General features: G+C 38.7%; 1 protein-coding gene across 1 annotated transcript in view; it reads left to right on the plus strand.

Moving 5' to 3' along the window:
• HECW1 (HECT, C2 and WW domain containing E3 ubiquitin protein ligase 1) overlaps window positions 1–20,211 on the plus strand; it is a 320,745-nt gene that overhangs the window by 127,479 nt on the left and 173,055 nt on the right. Inside the window, exon 5 of the mRNA XM_032643996.1 lies at window positions 14,832–14,907. Within this exon, the coding sequence (XP_032499887.1) occupies window positions 14,832–14,907 (76 nt within the window). The remainder of the gene's footprint in view (window positions 1–14,831; window positions 14,908–20,211) is intronic.

Below are 20,211 nucleotides of genomic sequence, written 5' to 3' on the forward strand. Positions count from 1 at the left end.
AACTAAGGAGGAAAAAGATCTATCTGTACACTGAAAAATACTCAATATTGATGAAAGAAATTAAGACACAAATAAAAGACATTCCATGCTCATGGAATGAAATAATTAATTTTTTTTAAATGTCCACACTACTGAAAGCCACCTATAGATTCATTGCAATCCCTATCAAAATTCTAATGTCATTTTTCTCAGAAACAGGAAAAAAATCCTAAAATTTGTATGGAGCCACAAAAGACTCCAAATAGCCAAAGCAATTCTGAGAAAGAAGAACAAAACTGGAGGTATTATGCTTTCTGATTTCAAACTATACTACAAAGCAGTAGTAATCAAGAGTATGGTACTGGCATAAAAATAGAAACAGACCAATGGAACAGAAATGAGAGCTCAGACATAAACCCTCGAGTATACAGTCAACTAATATTAGACAAGGTAGCCAAGAACACTCAGTAGGGAAAGGATAGTGTTTTCAATAAATGGTATTGGGTAAACTAGATAGCCACATGCAGAAGAATGAATTAGACCCCTGTCTTACACCACTCACAAAAATTAACTTGAAATGGATTAAAGACTTAAATGAAAGACCTGAAACCATAAAACCCCTCAAAGAATACATAGAGAAAAAGCTCCTTGACATTGGTCTTGGTAACGATATTTTGGATATAACACCACAACAACAAGCAACAAAGTAAAAATTAGTAAGTGGGACTATAGTAAGTCCCACATACAAAAGAGTTCCATTCTGAGAGCACGTTTGTAAAGTCCAATTGCTTGTTAAGTCCAGCAAAGCTAGCCTAGGTACCCTACTAACACAATCGGCTATATGGTATTGTACTGTTTTAGGTTTACAATACTTTTCACACAAATAATACATAAAAAACAAACACACAAAAAAATAAAGAAAACTTTTTTTTTTTGGCCGCGCTGCACAGCATGTGGGATCTTATCTCCCCAACCGGAGATCGAACCCACGCCCCTTGCTTTGGAAGCAGGTAGTTTTAACCAGTGGACCTCCAGGAACATCCCAAAGAAAACATTTTAATCTTATAGTAGAGTACCTTGAAAAGTACATTATACATTATACAGTACAACAGCTGGCATACAGGGGCTGGCATCGAGTGAACAGGCAAGAAGACTTACTGACTGGAGGAGGGAGAGGAGGTGGGAGCTAGTAGAGCTGAAGGATCGTCAGTAATAGGAGATGGAGGGCAAGCTGCAAGTTCACTCACACCTGACATTGATTGAACAGGTTCTGGTTCCTTGCTGGATTCAATTCTATCTACCCTCTTGAAAAACTGATCCAGTGATGCCTGGGTAGTAGCTCTATTTTTCTCATCATAGATGACATGGTAGCACTGGATTGCACCCTGAAAGGCTACTGTAACCTTCATGTACCATTCTACGTTCGGGTCCTGTGCCTCAGAATCTAACAGTGCCTCCTCAAATAAAGAAAATCCCCTTGCTATTTCCTGCATCATGAATCTCTTCCGTTCTTCAGTTACTTCTTCCTCTTGTCTCAGTCCTTTCTCTGGACCTCCAATTCCATCAGGTCTTCATTAGTAAGCTTCTCATGTTGCACAACAAGGAGTTCAGTGAAGTTGTCCTCTTGCAGATCTAGCTCCAGCTTCTTGCTGAGTGTCACTAAGTTGTTGAAGATCTCTTTGGACTCATCTACCTTCTCAAATCCAGGAAAATCATGAACAAACTGTGGGCAAAGTTCTTCCAAACCCCATTCACAGTGATGGCCTCACTCCACTCTCGATTATTTTCACTTTTGTTTCCATCATTATCATTTGGCACTTCTTAGCAGTACCAGCTACATCACTGCTGCTTTGACGCTTGCTTCCAGACATCCTGGGCTTGAAATAAAGATACTGTACTATTGTACCCTATACAATACAGCAAAGTACACAAAGCACAACCACTTGTAGAGGATGCACGCACGTGACAATGTACGCCAGACACGTGAACTAACTTACGTGATTGGACGTGTGACTGCACGTTCGCATCTTTGAAAGTTTGCAACTTTAAGGTTCCTATGTAGGGGACTTACTGTAACCTTATATACTCTTCTGCAGGCCACCAACAGATTAAGGGTTTTTTTTACGTAAAAAAAAAAAGTAATTTCTGCAAGATGTTTCACTAATGAATACATTGTAATTTATCTAACATTCCCTTATTGATTAACCTTTAATTTCCCCTCCAATCTTTTGCTTTATATAAACAAACCTACAATAAATTTCCTTTTATACACAGTATTTCACACACAAATAAGTAAAGCTGTGATAAGCTCCTAGACGTGAAATTAATGGTCAGTTGCCAGCTTTCTTGGGTGTATGCGTGTGTATCAATTAACATTCTCCCCAATGATGTATGAGGCTCCCTGTGTCTCCACACCTTTATCCACTGTACCAGTTAAGAGCCAATTAGACGCCATACCAATTACTTAGAGTTTCATATGAATAATCATATGAATAATTGTTAAACAGGTATAAAGCTGTTAAGAAAACAAGAAGAGAATCCTAAGGTATCAGGGAGGTAGCAATTGCAAAAAGCAGCCGCCATCTGTAAGGCTCGAGGAGCAAGTGAAGAGACTGAAATAATAAACTTAGAAGCTTAGAGGAGGGACCTCGCAGTATTGAAACGCAGACCTCTTTAGAGGAGGATTTTATTCTGCCGTGCTGTGAGCTTGGAGGAGGGACCCCATGGGCCCGGACCTGACTTCTGAGAAGGTTACTGATGCTTCACTGAGGTGGAAAAGGTCAGACTGAATCTTAAAGTGCTGGAAAAAACCCAAAACTAGATTCTGCTGCTGCAAAGGTGAAGCATTGACGCTGCAGGTGGAAACAGTTGCTGGGCTAATGTCGACCAGCACAGGAAGCAGAGAGGGCGGAGCTAGTCCCTTCCTCTTTCAGCCTCCTTCTTTCACTGTGGCATCTCCTATTGGCAGTGCCTGCGCAGGCGCCAGGTGGCAAAGCAGAGACGGGGTGAGCAGTCTCCGCTCCAGCGTCACAGTTTAGGAGGGTGGGAATGGAGTCGAAAGACAGCTCAAAAGCTGGCAGGTCACGCTGGTAAGTTCTCAAACTTTTTGCTCATTGCCACCGTGACAGGTGAAAACTCAGAGCTTGTAGTTTTGATTAGCATTTTTTCTTATTGGGCCTGAGGTTGAATACCTCTTAATTTTTAGAATTGTTTGATTTTCCTGTCTATGAACTGTCTTTTGATATGCTTTGTTCATGCTTCTTTTCCTTTGGTCGTCGTTTTTGTTTCTTAGACATGAAAGAAATTGGGTTTTTGAATATAATGTGAGTTGGAAATACTTATGCAGGTTTGTCATTTATCTTTTGATATATGGTGGTTTTTCCATGTATGCATTTTAATTTTTTCCAGAGTTGAGTTTATCAATGTTTTCTTTTGTGACTTCAGGGTTTTTCTTAACCTGTAGGAAGATCTTTTCAACTTTGATATTTTAAAAATGTTCTTCCACTTTTTCCCTAATGCTCTTATGATTTTGGTTTTAAATTTTAAATATTTGATCAATTTGGAATTTTTTCTATTATATAATATGAGATATTAATCCAAATGTGTTTCCTTCTGCCGGATTTACTATCCAGATGTCCCAACACCATTTATTAAATAATCCATATTTTCTCCACTGATTTGAAAATTCACCTTTATTATAATTCCTGTATGGTTTTTAAAAACATTTTTGGTCTATTTCTGGACTTTCTAGTCTATTTTGTTGCTATGGCTATTCATGTACTAGCACCACACTGTTTTAATTACTCTCGCTTCATTATATTGTTAAGTATCTTCTATAGCATTTTTTCCTCATTATTTTCCCCTTTTAGAATCCAGTTTGTTCTTGATTTTTCTTTCTCCCATAGAAAAATTCGAGTCGGCTTCTCTAATTTTAAATCCTATGGGTAGTTTCATTGGGATTGTATAAAAATAAAGATTAAGGAAGTGCTGAAATTGTTATCATGTTGAAATTGTTATCATGTCAAGAACATGGTATACCTTTCAATGTCTTTTTCTTTTGCATAGTTCTTCAATATATCCCCAGGTGCACGTACTACCTTTTTTCTCCTCATTTGTAGTCCTGTGCATCTTGACTTGGTGTCTTCCCACACCCCAATTTTACCTCCAGTGCATATGGAGGCCACACTTCATATATTGTGCTCAGAGTTATAGATATCTTGTGGTTTTATTGAAGACGGAGTTTGCCTTTTTGTTTTTCTTTTCCTTGTTGATTTTGAGTGATTCATGAGATGATAGGGGGAACAGCTTTTTCCTCTTATTTAAAAGTTGGATGCTGTTTCATTTACATGGTCAAATACTCTGGGATACCATCATATTGACTGCAAGAAATCCAGTTCTTATCACCAAGTATTTCTGGGAATCTCTGGAATGCGAAATAGTTCACAAATATGCTCAGAATATCATTGCCACCTCAGCTAGGCATCTGTCTCTCAGGTAGTTCTCAACCATCTACAGTTAGCATTTCTCTATCTCAAAACCAGGTGTTACCCCTTTCACCTATCCCACCTGTTTTCAACCTGGGGTAAATATTTCCCTGGGCATATATGATGGCATTCCCAGGAGTAACAGGAACAATGATTCCAGATTCTCAGTTTCCATATGTTTGCTTTCCTGAAATTGATCTGCCTGAGAATTGCCCGTGGTCTGTAGGTTCTCTTTTCCAACTTCTTTCACTCTTCCTCTTTCACGCATAGTTAAGGAAAGGCCTCAGTCTCACCCGTTCTAGATCTTATTATGTGCATTGGCTTTGGGGTGGAAAAGCATCTAGGGAGCAACCAAGCAGGCGCTTCAGAATCCTGGTGCTTGCTGAGAAAGTGAGTGGCTGCCGTGATTGCCATTTGCAACTCAGATGGTTCCAATTCTTGGCTCTCATTAGAGCTGAAGGAAGACTTAAAGGGATTGTCAGTGGATAGGCAATGTAAATTAATTTTTACTCATTGATTACTATGTTTTTGTTTTTTACATAGCTTGTAGAGATTTAGAGAAAATGAAGGACATTACTATAATAAAGCTGCTTGTATTTGCACTTACTTCTATCTATGAACAGTTGTCTCAAATGCGTACATAAGAAGGAATAAAACTGGTGATAAATTGTCTCACTCTAGTAATAAAAAATGTTCATCTGTGTAGATATAAACTACTTTCTTTTATTACAGTATAGTTAATTTACAATATTGTGTTTCAGGTATATAGCAAAGTGATTCGATTATATATACATTTTTCAGATTATTTTCCATTATAGGTTATTACAAGATATTGAATGTAGTTTCCTGTGCTATACAATAAATCCTTGTTGCTTGTCTACCTTATGTAGTTTGTATCTGTTAATCCCATACTCCTAATTTATTCCTTCCCTCTCTCCCTTTCCCTTTTGGTAACCATAAGTTTCCTGTGTCTGTGAGTCTGTTTCTGTTTTATATATACATTCATTTGTATTATTTTTTAGATTTCACATATAAGTGATATATAATATTTGTCTTTCTTTGCCTGACTTACTTCACTTAGTGTGATATTCTCTAGGTCCATCTATGTTGCTGCCAATGGCATTATTGCATTCTTTTTTATGGCTGAGTAATATTCCATTGTATATCAGTACACCACATCTTCTTAAACCAATTGTCTGTTGGTGGGCACTTGGTTGTTTTCATGTTTTGGCTGTTGTAAATAGTGCTGCTATGAACAGTGGGGTGCATATATCTTTTCTCATTAAAGTGTTTGTGTTTTTCTGGATATATGCCCAGGAATGGGATTGCTAAATCATGTGGTACTCTATTTTTCATTCTTTAAGGAATCTCCACACTGTTTTCCATAGTGGTTGCACCAATTTACATTCCCACCAACAGTGTAGGAGGGTACCCTTTTCTCCACACCCCCTCCAGCATTATTATTTGTAGACATTTTGGTAGTCATTCTGACCAGTGTGAGGTGATACCTCATTGTGGTTTTGGTATAAATTTCTCTAATAATTAGCCATGTTGAGCATCTTTTCCTGTGGTTGTTAGCTATCTGTATGTCTTCTTTGTAGAAATGTATATTTAGGTCTTCTGCCCATTTTTTGATTGTTTGTTTGTTTGATATTGAGTTGTATGAGCTGTTTGTATATTTTGGATACTAACCTTTTGTTGATTTCATCATTTGCAGATACTTTCTCCAATTCCATAGGTTGTCTTTTCATTTTGTTGATGGTTTTCTTTGCTGTGCAAAAGCTTATAAGTTTGATTCAATCCCATTTGTTTATCATTGCTTTTAATTCTTTTGCCTTGGGAGACTGATCTGAGAAAACATTGCTATGATTTATGTCTGAGAATGTTTTGCCTACATTTTCTCCTAGGAATTTTATGGTGTCATATCTAATATTTAGATCTCTGAACCATTTTGAGTTAATTTATATATTTGGTGTGAGGGAGTGTTCTAATTTCACTGATTTACAGGTAGCTCTCCAGCTTTCCCAACACCACTTACTGAAGAGACTGTCCATTTTCTCCATTGTATATTCTTGCCTGCTTTGTCATAGATTAATTGACCATAGGTGTATGGGTTTATTTCTGGGCTCTTTATTCTGTTCCATTGATCTATATGCCTGTATTTGTTCCAATGCTACACTGTTTTGATTTCTGTAGTTTTCTATCATTTTCTGAAATCTGGAAGGGTTATGCCTCCAGCTTTTGTTCTTTTCCCTCAGTATTGTTTTGACAATTCTGGGTCTTTTGTAGTTCCATGTAAATTTTAGGATTATTCTAGTTCTGTGGAAAATGTCATGGGTATTTTAATAGGGGTTGCATTAAATCTATAGATTGCTTTGGGTAGTATGGCCATTTTAACAATATTAATTCTTCCAATCCAAGAGCATGGGATATCTTTCCATTTCTTTGAATCATCTTCAATTTTCTTTATCAGTGTTTTATAGTTTTCAGCATATAGCTCTTTTACCTCTTTGGTTAAGTTTATTCCTAGGTTGTTGGGGGTTTTTTAGTGTGATTTTAAATGGGATCTTTTTTTTTTAACTTTCTCATTCTGGTATTTCACTGTAAGTGCAAAGAAATGCAACAGATTTCTGTATGTTAATCTTGTATCCCACTGCTCTGCTGAATTTGTTTATCAGTTCTAGTAGTTTTTGTTTGGAGTCTTTAGGGTTTTCTGTATGTAGTATCATGTAATCTGCAAATAATGACAGTTTTATCACTTCCCTTCCAATTTGGATACCTTTTATTTCTTTTTCTTGTCTGATTGCTGTGGCTAGGACTTCCACTACTATGTTGAAGAGAAGTGGTGAGAGTGGGCATCCCTATCTTGTTCCAGATTTTAGCAGGAAGGTTTTCAACTTTTCACCGCTGAGTATTATATTGGCTGTGGGTTTGTCATAAATGGCTTTTATTATGTTGAGATATATTCCCTTTATACTCACTTTGAATTTTATCCAGTGGTTGTTGAATTTTATCAAATGGTTTGTCTGAATTTTGGATGTTGAATGGATGTTGAATTTTATCAAATGGTTTGTGTACATCTCTTAAGATGATCATATGTTTTTGTCTCTTCTTTTGTTACTATGTGTTGTATCATATTGATTTGCCTTATGTCATACCATCCTTGTGACCCTGGAATGAATCCAAGTTTATCATGCTGTATGGTCCTTTTTATGTATTGGTGGATACAGTTTGCTAATATTTTGTTGAGAGTTTTTGCATCTATATTCATCAGATATGTTGACCTGTAATTTTCTTTATTTGTAATATCTTTGGTTTTGGTATCAAGATGATGGTGGCTTCATAGAATGACTTTGGGAGTTTTCCCTCCTCTTCAATCTTCTGGAATAGTTTAAGCATTGACATAAGTTCTTCTTTTAGAATAGTTTGAGAAGGATTGGTATAAATTTTTCTTTGTATGTTTGGTAGAATTCCCCAGAGAAGCCATTTGGTCCTGGACTTTTGTTTGCAGGGAGTTGTGTTTGTTTGTTTGTTTTTTGTTTTGTTTTTACAGATTCTGTTTTGCTTTGTGATTGGTCTGTTCAAATTATGTTTCTTCTTGACTCAATTATGGCAGGCTATATGTTTCTAGAAACTTGTCCATTTCTTCTAGGTTGTCCAGTTTGTTGTCATAGTAGTCTTTTATGATTTTCTATATTTCTGTAGTATCAGTTATTATTTCTCCTCTTTCATTTCTTATTTTCTTTATTTGACTCCTCTATCTTCTTGGTGAGCTTGGCTAGAAGTTTGTCAATTTTTTTTGTCTATTCAAAAAAGCAGCTCTTGGTTTTATTGATCTTTTCTATTGTTTTTTAAATTTCTATTTTATTTATTTCCTCTCTGATCTTTATTATTTCCTTCCTACTGCTGACTTTGGGTTTTGTTTGTTCTTTTTCCTGTTCTTTTAGGTGTTAGGATAGGTTGTTTATTTGAGATTTTTCTTGAGGAAGGCCTCAAGATTGTTTCTTGAGGAAGGCCTGTATTGCTATGAAGTTGCCTCTTAGAACTGCTTTTGCTGCATCCCATAAATTTTGTAAGGTTGTGTTTTCATTATCATTTGTCTCAAGGTATTCTCTGATTTCCTCCTTGATTTCATTGTTGAGTCATTGGGGTTTTTTTTGTTTGTTTGTTTGTTTGTTTGTTTTTTGAAGTATGTGGGCCTCTCACTGTTGTGGCCTCTCCCGTTGTGGAGCACAGGCTCTGGACATGCAGGCTCAGCGGCCATGGCTCACGGGCCCAGCCACTCCGTGGCATGTGGGATCCTCCCGATCGGGGCACAAACCCACGTCCCCTGCATCGGCAGGCGGACTCTCAACCACTGTGCCACCAGGGAAGCCCCGATCCATTGGTTTTTTAATAACATATTGTTTAGTCTCCATGTGATTGTGGGTTTTTTTCCTCTTTTCCTTTCTGTGGTTGATTTCTAGTTTCATACCATTGTTGTCAGAAAAGATGCTTGAAATAATTTCTATCCTCTTAAATTTGTTGAAGCTTGTTTTGTGTCCTAGTATCTGGTCAATCCTAGAAAATGTTCCATGTGTACTTGAAAAGAATTTGTATTCTGAGTTTTTTGGATGTAGTGTCCTGCAGATATCAGTAAGTCCGATGGCTCTGTTGTGTCTTCTAGGATCTCTGTTGCCTTATTGATTTTCTGTCTGGAAGGTCTGTCCATTGATGTCAGAGGGGTATTAAAGTCTCCTACTATAATTGTATTCCTGTCACTTTCTCCCTTCATGTCTGCTAGTATTTGTTTTATATATCTAGGTGCTCCTATACTGGGTGCATATATGTTAACAAGTATAATATCCTCTTCTTGTATTGATCCCTTTATCATTATATAGTGTCCTTCTTTGTCTTTCTTTCCAAACTTTTAAAGTCTATTTTCTCTGATATGAGTGTTGCTACCTCTGCTATCTTGTTGTTTATATTTGCATGAAATATCTTTTTCTATCTCCACTTTCAATCTATCTGTGTCTTTTGGTCTAAAGTGGATCTCCTGTAGGCAGCATATTGTAGGTTCTTAGTTTGTTTATCCAATCTACCATTCTGTGTTTTTTGATTGGGGTATTTAGTCCATTGACATTTAAAGATATTATTGTTAAGTATGTATTTATTGCCATTTTAAACCTTGTTTTCCAGTTGATTTTGTAGTTCTTCCTTGTTCTTCTTTGAACAAACATTTGTTCTTTTTACTTTTCCTTTTGTGGTTTGATGGTTTTCTTTTGTATTAAGCTTGAGTTCCTTTCTTTTTTATTTTTGTGAATCTATTGTATATTTTTGATTTGTGGTTACCTTGGTTTTCAAGTGTAACTCATAGCTATATCTACTTGATTAGACTGATAGTCATGTAAGTTCAAACACGTTTTTTTAAAATCCATATTTTTTAGCTCCCCTCTCCCACATTCTGTGGTTTTGATGCCCTATTTTACATCTTCATGTTTATCCTTTTACTATATTGAGGTTATGATCACTTTTACAAAAATGGTTTTATTTTTTAATCTATGGACTGGCTTATTTAAGTGATCTTCTGTCCTTTTATATATTTGCCTTTCCTATTGTGATCTTTCCCTTTCCTGTAGATTTTTGCTTCTTTCCAATTTAGAGAATACCTTTCAATATTTCTTTCTTGATAGCTTTAGTATTACTGTATTTTTTAGTTTTTGCTTGTCTGAGAAATTTTTTTTCTCTCCTTCTATTCTGAATGATAATCTTGCTGGGTAGAGTACCCTAGGTTGCTGGTTTTTCCCTTTCAGGACTTTGAATATATCATGCTACCCACTTCTGGCCTGCAAAGTTTCTGTAGAGAAATCAACTGACAGGCTTATGGGGGTTTCCTTGTAACTGACTCTGTTTTTCTCTTGGTGCTCCTCTCTTTATGTTTAACTTTTGCCATTTTAATTATGATATGTCTTAACGTGGGTTTGTTTGTGTTCCTGTACCTGGATACCTGTTTCCTTCTTTAGGTTTGGGAAGTTTTCAGCCATAATTTCTTCAAATACATTTTTTCATTTTCTGTCCCCTTCTCTCTTTCTTCTCCTCCTCAAACCTGTATTATGTGTAGATTGGCACACTTCATATAATCCCATAGATCTTGTTCATTGCTTTCATTTTTTTCATTTGTCTTTCTGTCTGCTGTTCTGATTGAGTGATTTCCATTATTCTGTCTTCCAGATCACTTATTCATTACTATGCACTATTTAGTCAGCTGTTCATTGCTTTTAGATCAGTTTTTATCTTGGCAGTTGAGTTATCTAATATTGATTGGTTTCTCTTTATAGTTTCTAGTTCATTGTTACAGCGATCTGCATTTCTATTGGTAATATTTATTAATTCCTTTAGTGTTTCTATTACTTCCTTTTTCAACTTGGGGTCCAGTAGCCTGGAGAGGTATTTCATTTTTGTTTTCTCAGGGGATTCTTCTTGTTCTTTTAATTGGAAGTAGTTCCTCTGCTTTTTCGTTTCTCTGTCTCTATGAATTTAGGAGAAATCGTTATCTATTGTGCTCTTGAAGTGCTGTTTTTATGTGGGAGCATCCCTGTGTAGATTGTGTCAGTCCAATATTTTTGGTGTGAGGGCTATTTCCTCAGTGTTCTGACCATTATCCCCTTGATAGGAGGTGTGATTCATGTGGTATCCAGAGCCTGCAGATGTTGGGTGGGTCCTCCTCTTTGCTGCATGGCTGTCACAGCCTTGTCAGGGGCAGGGTCTGCTCCCTAATTGTTGGAGTAGAAGCCCTGAGGGTTGGGTTTTATAAGGTTCCATTGCTGTATGTCCTATATCCCCAAGGAGGTGAGCACAGAATCCACTGAGGCCCTTGTGGTCACAGCAAACCTATGTGCTGCCCATGCAGGTATCTGTGGTTTTGCACATAAGCAGCCCAAGGTCACATCCCTTTCTCTGTTGTGTTCATCCCAGCCCCTAGTGCTAGGCTGACAGTGGGGCCGGAGCATTGTGACTGCAGGAATTGAGGTGGTTGTGCTGCTGCCTGGGACCCAGGCTGCCTCTATGGTAGGGCTCTCCCTGGACCTTTTCACCGAGATCTGGCTCCAAGCTGCCATGTGAGGAGTGCACCCACCAGGAGAGGAACCTCTGCATACTCCTCCCCAGGGGCTGCCCACCAGGGAAACTGATATCTGAGTCCATTATCAGTCTTCCATAAAGCCCACCAACAGCCAGAGTCACACTTTGCTGTGAACACACTGACAGTGGGGCTTCATTGGCGGACCCGTGCCCCACCCGGCACCACTCTGATAGTAGGGCTCCAATGGTGAACGCACATCCTATCTCAAGTGCACTAACCATGGCAGCCTAGTCCACACTCCAGGCCCTCTAGGCTGTCTCCGTGCAGCTAGACCAAGTCCTCTCCCAGGGTTCTTCCACCTAAGTTTTACTGCCTAGCTGATGCATGTACTAGCAGCCCCACCCGGCATGCATTTGGGGCTGGGAGGTACAGAGAGGTGGCAGCCATCAACACCAGTCTCTCTCTGCCCTTATTGCTAGCAAGCCAGCATGCAGACACTCCTTGCAAGTGGAGTACAGGTTCCTCCAGCTTCCTGTCTGTCCCAGCAGACCTCCCAGCAGACAGGGATTTCTCAGAGCAACAGCCTTCCTGTGCGGACACTCCCCCTTCACAGATCCCTTTCAGGAGCACCAGTCCCATCCTGATGCCTTTTTTTTTTTTTTTTATCCTACCCAGTTACATGGGGATCTTTCTTGCAGCTTTGGTTGTATAAGGGATCTTCTGCCAGTTTCCGGTTGGTTTTCTGTGAGAATTGTTCTGCAGGTAGATGTAATTTTCACTGTCTTTGTGGGGGAGGTGAGCCCCACACACTCCTGCTCCACCCTCTTGATCCCCGCCTCCCAGAAGATTCGGCCTTGAATCTGTTAAACCATTTGCCAAGTAGGCTTGGTTGTGGAAATAAGTTGCATGCAAAACACGGTGACACTGTGCACTGCGTCTAAGAAGGGACATCACGACCCAGTGCCCGGTGCTTGGAATAACAACTGGGCATCAGACAGGCTGAAAAGCCAAGGGAATGTGCAGACCTGAGAAGATGGGCAATTCCCTGATGTTCTCCTCAGTCTTAGGTTGTTCCAGGGTGACACTATTTTTCCTGAGTCTTCACACCATTTTCACAGTCAGTAAATGTTAGAGCATATCTCTGTAATGCAGCAGATTTCTGAACCTCAGACCAGCCTCTGGAACTCATCTTGAACAAAAGGCCAGGATGCAAAACCTTCCCAAACATCTTTACTTCCTGGAAAATGTTTAGAACCTGTTGCCTCCCCCTTTGTATCATCAGTCTGGCGCTGAGATGACTTGATAAATAATGTTAGCAAAAAGCCATGAGTTAGGGAAATGTTTATGAAGTTTTAAATGTGTGTCTCCCCTCTGAACTTAGTAGCTTCTGAAAAATATACATTATCTTCTTGTCTACAGGCTTGTTTCGATGTAATAAATATGAAGGACCTTTTTGTAAATACCTTGAATTTCCAGCAGAAAAATATTTAAATACGAGGGATCAAAATTATGTTTTAAATAAGAAGGAACAGATGTACTGTTCTTTGTTATCATTGCAAGTTTAAGCTCGTTTAGACTAGCATGAAATGTGCTGTTTAATCCTACCTTTTAAACAGTGTAAAATCAAGACTCTATTATAAAGTATACTTTTTGTTGTGCCCTCGAGGAACTTATGTTCTGAGATGGAACAAGCCAGATGTTGACATCTTTAAACTAGAATTAGGAACAGTCAATTGTGATTGTCCCATATAGGCAGGTACATCACTGGAAGGGAGTGTGGCCAGCCTGCCCGAGTCTCCCATGGCCTTTGCCCAGGCATAGATTTGAAAATGAAGAAAAGTCCTCAAAATGAAGAAATTTTGAACCCTGATTAGGCCGATGCATATTGGCCACTTTGAGAGCTAGGAGAGTTGTCCATCCTGAGGATGCAGCCTCTGAACTGTTGACCTCTGCTGCTCAGGGTCAGCCAGGCAAAGAGAAGAACAAACACAGACTGGGAAGGAGCAGGCTGTCCATTGTGAAGAGGGCTGATACTTCAGCCCAACCAGCGTTCTGACTCACCCCATTCCGTATGTCACCCACATTTGTTCCCTCTGTTGAGCAGCCCAGTATCCCCGAAATGCCCCTTGCATGTGGGCCTAAAAGCAGGCATACTGAGAAGATTGGCACACGAGCTGCAGCCGAGCATGTAGGCCCACCAGGGGCGCCTGCTTTACGAGGAGGTGTTCTAATAATCCCTTTGTATTCTCCTTGGGAGAAAGCTGTGAGCCCTAGTGATGCCCGGTCATTACTCCCAGTCTCATATAAGACAAGATGATGGTCACATCCAGTCACAACTCTTCCAGCATCAAAAATACTGAGAGGCAGTAGGAAGAGAGCAAGCCCACAGAACCTCGAAACAGAGAGACTTTGCACAAGAGGTCATCGAGTTCTCCATTTTTTGTTTCTTCAGTACAGATTTCCTTCTAAAAAGTGGACACTGTATGGATTTGCTTAATGCTCAGATTTGTATATTATTTTCTGCAAATATATAACATATGCAAAGATAACCCTGCCTTTGAATAAATACTCAGAATCATTTCTAAGTAAAACTTGCCTAGAAGAGAATGGAAGCAGGGACTCTAGCTGCTTTGATTAATCCATTAACAGATAAATATTGAGCAATGACGGAAAGTAAAAGATTTTGGCAACCTGGTTTGCAAATACCTACTAGACGAAAGTAACCCATGTAACAACTCTGTTCTGAAACATCCCAGGAAGGCAGTTAAATAAAGAGACCTCAGAATAGCTTCTTAATGCCATGTTCAGTCTCCTCCCTAATAAACAGAATTTCCTGGGAATCTCTAGGTAGTAATACAGATCAGAAGGAATGAAGACACAGCAGTCTAACTCTATACTTTGCTAATGGAAACATATTGTAATTACAACAGTAAACATCTATTGACCTATCATTCTACTGCCTTAGGGTCTGCTTTAATAAATACCTTTTGCAAATTTGAATGTGAAAAGGCCTTGTTTACATAAGTGGTTATAAAGGGCCTCTAATATTACAGTAGTTATTTTTGTTGATTTCCATTTCTCTGAAAAGTACCCCTCATCCCCACTAGCATTTCCCACTCTATTACTGGGAAAGATATTAGGTTGCTAAAAGCTTCTTTTAATCAGTAGTAGCCTAATGAAATCACAATGCTACTGTCTTTGTATTCTGTAGCTACAGAAATAACTGTGATTAAGCATGTTTGTATTGAAGTGTAAGTATCTATTTCAATGCTTTTTTTGCTTGTCTCCCATTTTCTGTCTTCTTACAGATTTTTAAAAGTATTGGCTCTGATGAGACTGTGCAAGGGCAAGGAAGTCGGAGGCTGATCAGCTTTTCTCTCTCAGGTATGTATGGCTCATATGAAGGCCTTGTGGAGTGAGTAAGAATGTCAGTCAACAGTCAGGAGACCCCTTCAATTTGACGCTTATCTATAAGTTACTCAACATCTCTGTGCCTCAGTTTCTCCACCTGTAAAACAAAATTTTAAAATATCCGCTCCATTCCCCTGTTGCCTCAAAAATATGCACAACCTAAAAGTTGAGAGTTATGTTTTATTTGGTGGGAATTTTTAGGACTTCAAGCTGGGGAGGTAGCATCTCAAGTAACCCCAAGAGAACTGCTCGGAGGAGGCAAGGGTGGGGCTAGGATATATAGGAGTTTGTTTTTTTTTAATTTATTATTGTATTGGTTACAGCTGATTTTCTTTTTTTTTTTTTACATCTTTATTGGAGTATAACTGCTTTACAATGGTGTGTTAGTTTCTGCTTTATAACACAGTGAATCAGCTATACATATACATACGTTCCCATATCTCTTCCCTCTTGCATCTCCCTCCCTCCCACCCTCCCTATCCCACCCCTCCAGGCGGTCACAAAGGACCGAGCTGATCTCCCTGTGCCATGCAGCTGCTTCCCACTAGTTATCTACCCTACGCTTGGTAGTGTATATAGGAGTTTTGCACAAAAGGACAGGTAGTCTGAATGTCAAAAGATTACTGTTAAGTAAAGAAAACCAGATGATCTCAAGTTAAAGCATTTAGTGCTTTTCTATGTTTGGGAAGATGCAAGAGTCTGCATTCCTTTGATATGCACCTCAGCTATCTGGGGCCAGTATCCTGTGTTTTCATATCCTGAGTTTCCTCAGGGCTCACCAACTCACCATGGGTGGTGGCTGCAGTCGCTGATGACTGTGACATCCTTTGTTTACTGATATGGCAGAAACATTCCATTTCTCACCCCTTGACCTCATAAGGGTACAAGAGGATTCAATAAGGAATAGATGCATTCCTTAGATGAGGTGAGATGATGAGAAGAGAAGCTACCATTCTACTTTTCCTTCTTGGCTAACTAGCAGTAATTGAGAGTTTATAAAGTGGAGGTAGGGGAAAGCCTGAGGCAAGCAGCAGCTAGCAGACCCTTGGTCTAAATAAAATCTCACACGAAATCCAGTTGGTAAAACAGATTAAAAACTGAGCTGCTCAAAAAAGTACACTTGTGGAAAGATCAGTGAAATCCAAAAAAAGCCTGTCATTTAGTTAATCATAATTAGTTAATAGTTAAGAGTAATTTAGTTAATTTTTTAGTTTTCATCCTGTACCTTAGTTCTGTAACCTGTTAACAGTAAGGGAAACTGGGTAGACTCTTCTATGAATCTAAAATAATTGCAAAATTAAAGCTATAAACAAAAACTGAGTTGCTCTGGCTAAAATGATATACAGAGTTCAGAGCCCCATGCACTCAATTTCACCCTAAGTGGTCTTTGTGAAGACACAATGGCATGAAACTGTAGGGCACAGAACTGTTCAGCACAGTTTGAAAACTATTGCTTAACTTATTATCAAACCAACAAATATTGTAGGCCATAAATATTAGAGATCTGAGATCACAGAAATGAAGTTCATGAGTGTCCTTGGGAGATGGATGGTCCCCTGAGGCTTTTCATGTCTAAGTGAGCCCCCAGTAAAGCAAACGTGTGTCTAAAAATCCATTGAGAAGTGATAATAACGAAGTTGATATACAAAGAGTCAGTCTCTTTCCTATATACCGGCAATGAACCAATGGAATTTAAGTTAAAAACGCAATACCATTTACATTAGCACCTCCCCAAAATGAAATACTTAGGTATAAATCTAACAAAACGTTGATATGTACAAGATGTTTATAGGGAAAACTACAAAACTCTAATGAATTAAATCAAAGAAGAGTGAAATAAATGGAGATATATTCCATGTTCATGGATGGGAAGACTTAATATTGTAAAGATGTCAGGTCTTCCCAAACTAATGTCTAGAATCAATGCAATCCCAATCAAAACTGCAGCAAGTCATTTTGTGAATTCTGACAAACTGATTCTAAAATCTATAATGAGGGGCAAAAGACCCAGAATAGCCAACGCAATGTTGAGGAGAATATCAAAGTTGGAGGACGGATGCTACACAACTTCAAGACTTACTATAAAGCTGCAGTAATCAAGACAGTGTGGTACTTGTGAAAAAAAGAAAAAAACAGAAAAATAGGTAAATGAAATAGACTAGAGAGCCCAGAAATAGACCCCCATATAGTCAGCTGATCTTTGAAATATGAGCAGAGACAGTACAGTTGAGCAAAATAGTCCCTTCCACAAATGGTGCTGGAACAACTGGACATCCACATGCAAAAAAAACATGAATCTAGACACAGACCTTATACCCTTCACAAAAATTAACTCAAAATGGGTCATAGACCTAAATGTAAAACACAAAACTATAAAACTCCTAGAAGATAACATAGGAGAAAACCTAGATGACATTGGGTAGGGTGGTGCCTCTTTAGATACAACACCAAAGACACAATGCATGAAAAAAAATTGATAAGATGGACTTCATTAAAATGAAAAACTTCTGTTCTGCCAAAGACAATGTCAAGGGAATGAGAAGACAAGCCACGGACTCAGAGAAAATATTTGCAAAAGACGCATCTGATAAAGGAAAGTTAATCCAAAATATACAAAGAACTCTTAAAACTCAACAATATGAAAACAAACAACCCAGTTGAAAAATGGGCCAAAGATCTTAGGATCTTGTCAGCCATCTCACCAAAGAAGCTATTACAGGTGGCAAGTAATCATATGAAACGGTACTCCACATCATATGCCATTAGGGAAATGCAAATTAAAACAGCGACTAGATACCAGCTATGTACCTATTGGAATAGCTCAAATCCAGAACACTGAAAACACCAAATGCTGGTGAGGATGTGGAGCAAAAAGAACTCACAGTTATTGCTGGTAGGACTGCAAAATGGCACAGACACTCTGGAACACAGTGTGGTAGTTTCTTTCAAAACTAAACATTCTCTTACCACATGACCCCATGATCACATTCCTTGGAAATTACCCAAATGGAGTAATTTTCATACAAAAACCAAACACAGATGTTTACAGCAGCTTTATTTATGATTGCCAAAACTTGGAAGCCATCAAGATGTCTTTCAGTAGCTGAATGCATAAATAAACCATGGTACATTCAGATAATGGAATATTATTCGGTGCTAAAAAGAAATGAGCTGTCAGGCCATGAAAAGACATGGAGGAATCTTGAACGCATATTACTCATTGAGAAGAGCCAATCTGCAAAGGCTACGTACTGTATGATTTCAACTATATCACACTCTGGAAAAGGTAAAACTATGGAGATGATAAAAAGATCAGTGGTTGCTGGGAGATAGGGGAAGGAGAGATGAATAGGCAGAGAACAGAGGATTTTTAGGGCAGTGAAAATACTCTGTATGATACAGTAATTATGGATACATGTCATAATGCATTTGTCAATGCCCAGAGAGTGTACAATGCCAAGAGTGAATTGTAACGTAAACGATGGATTTTGGGAAAAGAAGTAAAGTATCTCTCAACGGTGATTATGATGTGTCGATGTGGGCTCATCAGTGGTACTCATCAACGTACCACTCTGGTAGGGGATGTTGATAATGGGGGAGGAGATGCATGTGTGGGCAGGCAGTATATGGGAAAATCTCTGTACTTCCTTTTAATTTTGCTGTGAATCTACAGCCACTCTAAAAAAATTAAGTCTTCAAAGAAACCCATTGACAACATTAGCATGTGTCTGTCTAGGTTTAAAAAGAAAAGAAAAAAGAAGAAACTCAATACTTTTGTATTACTAGGACAGAAAACTAACAACTCCTGATTTGTTATTCTTATGTTCCCATTGAAATGCTTGATAACAATTATTTGTACAAACCTTCAGAAACAGTAGAAATGAGGAAAACTACTCTACTGTCTGCCGGAAATGAAGAATTTTCACTAACCAAAGCTCACTAAAATCCTAAAGCCTAAGAGGGATGCCATACAGGAGGGACCGCATGGGGCTGGGGAAGGAGACGAAATATCCATTCACTGGTTCCCATTTTGGCTCTACCATGTAGACATGGGCTCACAGACTCACCACAGGAAAGGAAACCACGCACCCCCCAGCTTGGTTCAAAAAGCTACTTTATAAGGTGATCAGGATGGACTCATCCCCTACAGCCCCCAATATATCATTTTTCTTACACTTATCTCAAGGAAAAAATTACCAGCAATGAAATGTGACTGGAGATGTAAACTTGGCAACTAAAGAAGCAAGCCTGAAATGGTCGTGGAAATGTAATACTTTGTAGTTGAATGTGTATATGTTTAATTCACTACGTCTGTCAAGGAAAAATAAAAGTAAATATTGCTTAAAGTAGCATAATCAATTCCATGCCTCAAAGAAAGATGAGATAAAAAGATCATCAAATCTACAGCTAAGCAAAGCCCACAAAGTATCAAAAAGTTGACTAGATGCTGGTCCTCTCCAGGTGTAAAAGTAGGGACGAGGATTCCAATAGCAGCTCGTTGGACAACCGAACTAACTAAAGATGGACGATACCAGGGGTACACAACCTACTCATGGATAAAGAATAGACAGTGTGGCTTGAAGAATGTGTGGAGAATAGATTCTACCTTAAAAAAACAAAACAAAAAACGTTGAAGGACATAACACTCAAGAGGAAAAAGACAAGTATTTTGTTGGCAAATATCTGCTCAAGAGAAATAAGGGATTTATCACTCGTCTGCTTGTACTCTCTATAAAATACAGGAAAGTGCAGGACCTATTAAGTAAGAGGTCTAGGATGAAAAAAAATGGTAAGGGATTTCTTTGAAGTTCTTTGAAGCTAAAAGAAAGTCAAGTGTATCTGTTTCCTGTTGCTGCTGTAACAAGCTACCACAAAGTTAGTGGCCTGAAACAAGACATGTATTCACTCAGTTCTGGAGATCAGAAGTCCAAAATGAATCTTAAGGGACTAAAATCAGGGTGTCGACAGGCAGGGCTGGTACTCTTCTGGGGCCTCCTGAGAAGAATGCACTCCTTATCTCTTTCAGGTTCTAGAGTCTACCTGCATGTTTTGGTTCGTGGCTGCATCACTCCAATCTCTGCTCTGTTGTCACATCACTTTCTCCACATTTTGCCCCTCCTTCCTCCATTTTATAAAGACTCTCATAATTACATTGGGCCTAACTGGATAATCCAGGCTAATCTCTCCATCTCAATAAAGATCCTTCACCACATCTGCAAAGTCCCTTTCACCATGTAAGGTGACATATTCACAGGTTCCAGGGATTAGATTATGTCA

This window comes from Phocoena sinus, chromosome 9, assembly GCF_008692025.1.
Source record: "Phocoena sinus isolate mPhoSin1 chromosome 9, mPhoSin1.pri, whole genome shotgun sequence".
Classification (NCBI taxonomy): domain Eukaryota; kingdom Metazoa; phylum Chordata; class Mammalia; order Artiodactyla; family Phocoenidae; genus Phocoena; species Phocoena sinus.